This window comes from Gastrolobium bilobum, unplaced genomic scaffold (assembly GCF_033153095.1).
Source record: "Gastrolobium bilobum isolate Gb01-03AN ecotype WA unplaced genomic scaffold, APGP_CSIRO_Gbil_v1 utg10441, whole genome shotgun sequence".
Lineage (NCBI taxonomy): Eukaryota > Viridiplantae > Streptophyta > Magnoliopsida > Fabales > Fabaceae > Gastrolobium > Gastrolobium bilobum.
In genome coordinates, this window is record NW_026897207.1 from 176,893 (window position 1) to 181,265 (window position 4,373).

The following is a 4,373-nucleotide window of genomic DNA, read 5'->3' on the forward strand; positions in this document are numbered from 1 at the left end:
TTGATGTAAAGTTCTTTTAATTAAAAAGAAAAAAGTCATTCTCTTTTTGGTAACTTGTTAAAATTGTCTTCTAGTAATACGAATCTTTCAGTTTTTGTAATAGCAATCTTTCCAAAGATGCTTCTCGTTTTAAATTTTTACAAAAACAAAGCATCTTGACTTATGTGCTAATCTTCATTCCCTTTTATATATTATAAGCGTTTAAGTGAACCTTATAACTCACCACCTTAGTACTTGATTTTCCTTCATCTCCATTGTTTTTGAGAAACCGCAATAACAAAACAAAAGAGATGTTGAATCTATTGAGAGAAGATTTAGTATTCTTAGTGCAGAACTATTATGACATAATCGTGGTTGCTTTACTCTCTATCGGAGTAGCATATTTCATTCCAAAAGCTTGGAAAAGAACTAGAAACAATGGAGAAGATATCCCTGGTCGGCTGGGATTACCTTTTATTGGGGAAACTTTTTCTTTTCTTTCAGCCACTAATAGTACAAGAGGATGCTATGATTTTATCAGACTTAGGCGATTGTGGTAAGTTACTTACTTTCATCTTAATATGTATAGATTCAAAGTGCTTTTGCTTACAAGTAGAATCTGTCCTTTACAATTCTTATCTGCTTTTCATCCTGAAGAGAACATGTTATGATTCATAACATACGTAAGGTCAAAAAGATCTGGTCTAGTGACTGATTCTTGTTTTTGCTTTCATTTGATTCTACACAACTAAAGGCTTTTAGAAGTTAGAACATATGGAAAGTAAGGGCTAATAACTCATGGCAAGGCATTGCATCATGTGCAAGATTTTAATTTATCATGCTGTACAGATTATAATGATCAAGTTCATTGTACAGTTGAATTTTTAGACTAAAATAAATTTCTCAGCATAGAGTGGAGTCAGTCGATGACGAGTCTTGGAGCAATAATAAAATTGTTTCTTTTGATCGAAAAGTTACACGGGTTCGAGTTTGAAAAACAACTTCTTTATAAAAATGTAAAGGTAACGCTACGTATAATTGACCCTTATCCCTACTCTCCCAAATCAGAGAGCCTTGTGCACTGGGGTTTGCCCTTTAGACCGAAGTCAAATAGAAAACCATCATTAACAGATGAATTGTTCTTTTGGTTTAAAAATTAAACATTATAATAAACTTGATTATGATCTAAATAATTCTTAGACCTAAATAATTATAAGCTGAATTTTTAGACCATAATCAAGTTTATGCTAAAGTCAAATTAAATTCTAGTAGATCAAAAAATAAATGGAGCCATGAACCGATAGAACACATTTAACTTGTTAATTTGATCGAAGTAGGAATGGGAGATGGTTCAAGACAAGGCTATTCGGCAAGATCCACATATTTGTTCCTAATAGTGAAGGTGCAAGGACGGTATTTGCTAATGACTTCGTTCTATTCAACAAGGGTTATCTGAAATCAATGGCAGATGCTGTGGGAAAGAAAAGCTTATTATGTGTACCAGTTGAGAGCCACAAAAGAATAAGGCGTCTTCTATCTGAACCATTCTCTTTGACTTCCCTATCTGCATTTGTCTCAAAATTTGACAAAATGTTGTGTGGAAGGCTGCAAAAGCTAGAAGAAAGTGGGAAAAGTTTCAAGGTGCTTGACTTCAGTATGAAGGTAAAAACGAAGTTTTCTACCCTTTTGTATGCTGTTTGTTTAGTAAGTATATTGGATCTTCTTCCGAGAGTGTTCAGCAGTTGCAACATTTAGATAGTAACAAAAATTTATTTACGAACATTATTTAATGCTATGACATATAATAACAATCTCAAGTTTAAGTATACTTCGTTGTACTCTGACTCCTAACTCCCGTTAACTGTTTGACATATAAAGATGACATTTGATGCAATGTGTGATATGCTGATGAGTATCACGGAGGATTCATTACTACAACAGATCGAGAAAGATTGCACTGCTGTCTCTGATGCCATGCTGTCCTTTCCTATCATGATTCCTGGAACCAGATACTATAAAGGCATAATGGTTAGTGATGTATTTACACAAATTTATGTTTTACAAGTTCCTTACAAACTATAAATAGTTGCATCTAAATTTATGTTTTACATGCCTTCTGTGAGTACCGATTTAATTTAAGAAACAACAAACAAGGAGTACTTTTTCCCCCCTGAAGTTTTATTATGCTAAATCAGGCTCGTAGAAGGCTCATGGAAACATTCAGAGAAATCATTGCCAGACGAAGGAGGGGAGATGAGTCTCCAGGGGACTTCCTACAGTCCATGTTGCAGAGAGATTCATTCCCAGCCAGTGAAAAGCTTGATGACTCAGAGATAATGGATAACCTGTTGACAATGATAATTGCTGGACAGAGCACAACATCAGCAGCAATGATGTGGAGTGTAAAGTTTCTACATGACAACAGAGAAGCACTGGACATACTCAGGGTGAGAAACTGCACAGATTCTAATGAAAATTATGCACCCAACAGAGCTAGATTTATCACCAGTCATAAGTGTTAGCATTATACTAAATAACAGAATAAGTATAGAATTTTCTATCTTGTTCAATATCATTATATAAGTATTATTTTGGTGATAGCTGTTAACAAACTTTCACTTTTTTTAATTTCTTGTGTTTTGCTTGGTTATAGAAAACCAAGCTCTCACTTGCAAGTTAAGATAAAATGACTAGTGTTCATTTTGACTTGCAGGAAGAACAATTGTCATTAACCAAAATGAAGCCAGAAGGAGCTTCACTTAACCATGAGGATCTCAACAAGATGCGTTATTGTTTGAAGGTTAGAATTTAGACTTGAGAAATACTGCATAAGCTGGAGGCAACCACACCTGAATATCTCAAATTTCATTGTAAGAATCTCTCCGTGTTCTCTCTAGGTAGTAAAGGAAACACTGAGAATGTCCAATGTCCTGTTGTGGTTTCCTCGTGTTGCACTTCAAGACTGCAAAATTGAAGGTAAATTACTCATATGCTTTGAAGATATCATTAGGAATATGTTTACATTAAATTGAGGTTTTTTTACCCTTGTAAGGCAAAATCAGAAACATTTTACTAGTTTAATTCCTTTGGCAAACTTTTTATCGATATCATCTCATATGTAATTTGTGCAAAAGTTAACTTACGCTTGCCATATGTTGCATTTCTTACAATGCGCATTATTCCCATGCACGTTCAAGTCGTACACTCCCTTGTCTTGCATGCATGACACACGCTAACTTTTACATAAGTCGTGTATGGGATGATGCATAACTTGAATGCACACCGCCACGTGTCTTTTTGCATTAAATTGCTAAATAATTTGTCAAAAAAAATTAAACTTTGAGTAGTTAATAATTCGATTTAATATGGGTAAAAAAAACCTTAAATTGAAGGGGCTTTGTTTATCATTAGTCTTTTTGGCTTCCATGACTATGTTGTTAACTATACGAGTGGCAATGACAGGGTATGATATAAAGAAAGGTTGGCACGTTAACATTGATGCAACTTTTGTCCATTATGACTCAGATTTGTACAAGGATCCGTTGAAATTCAACCCGCAAAGATTTGATGTATTTAGCTCTCTCTGTCTCTCTCTTATATTGGCTGTTTCTTTTTCATGATTGTTTTCTGCCATATCCTCATGTCAAGGAAATTATTTAACGTGATTATGTCCGCAGGAAATGCAAAAGCCCTATAGTTTCATGCCTTTTGGATCAGGGCCTAGGACATGCCTAGGGATCAATATGGCGAAAGTGACAATGTTGGTCTTTTTACACAGAGTCACAAGTGGTTACACGTGAGTATTTTCTGCCATGCCAAGATTTTCATCCCTCTTTTTTTTCCCTTGTATGAACGGATGAAAATGAAAATCTATTCATGCGTAGGTGGACCCTAGATGATTTGGATACATGCTTAGAAAAGAGTGCACACATACCTAGACTAAGAAGTGGCTGTCCAATAACGTTGAAGTCCTTAAGCAAAAGCATGCCAGAGGCATAAATGGGGAAGATTCACGAGACAAGGATTTCACAGTGTGAAGGCCAATGAACAATATGCAGCAGACAGCTGTGTGTATCTGAAAATTTATGAGACTCGAAGCAAATTGAATCGCAATAAATAAATATTGCAAGAATTATTGATGTATTAATCCATTTACTAAACTACTTTTGGGATTTAATAATCCTAATATATGGCTCGTATACGTTATATAAATTGAGTTAGGAAATAAATTCTAAAGATTATCTATGGCGGATGATGATTAATCTACAGTGGGAGAAATCATCATTAGAATAGACAGCTGCTAGTTAGAACAAAGTGTGTGAGGAGAGAAACCAGCCTCTTTATGTACTTGATGTGTACTAGGTTTAAATGAAACGATCACATTACATATAGGC

At 34.8% G+C, this 4,373-nt stretch overlaps 1 protein-coding gene across 1 annotated transcript; it reads left to right on the forward strand.

Moving 5' to 3' along the window:
- Positions 1 to 290: 290 nt before the first annotated feature.
- Positions 291 to 4,130, forward strand: LOC133304915 (3beta,22alpha-dihydroxysteroid 3-dehydrogenase-like). Its single transcript, XM_061505004.1, has 9 exons — positions 291 to 535; positions 1,317 to 1,641; positions 1,858 to 2,007; positions 2,175 to 2,426; positions 2,693 to 2,779; positions 2,877 to 2,955; positions 3,358 to 3,548; positions 3,657 to 3,775; positions 3,864 to 4,130. Exons 1-9 carry the CDS (start codon positions 291 to 293, stop codon positions 3,976 to 3,978), a joined length of 1,563 nt encoding a protein of 520 aa, XP_061360988.1. The 3' UTR covers positions 3,979 to 4,130.
- Positions 4,131 to 4,373: the final 243 nt, after the last annotated feature.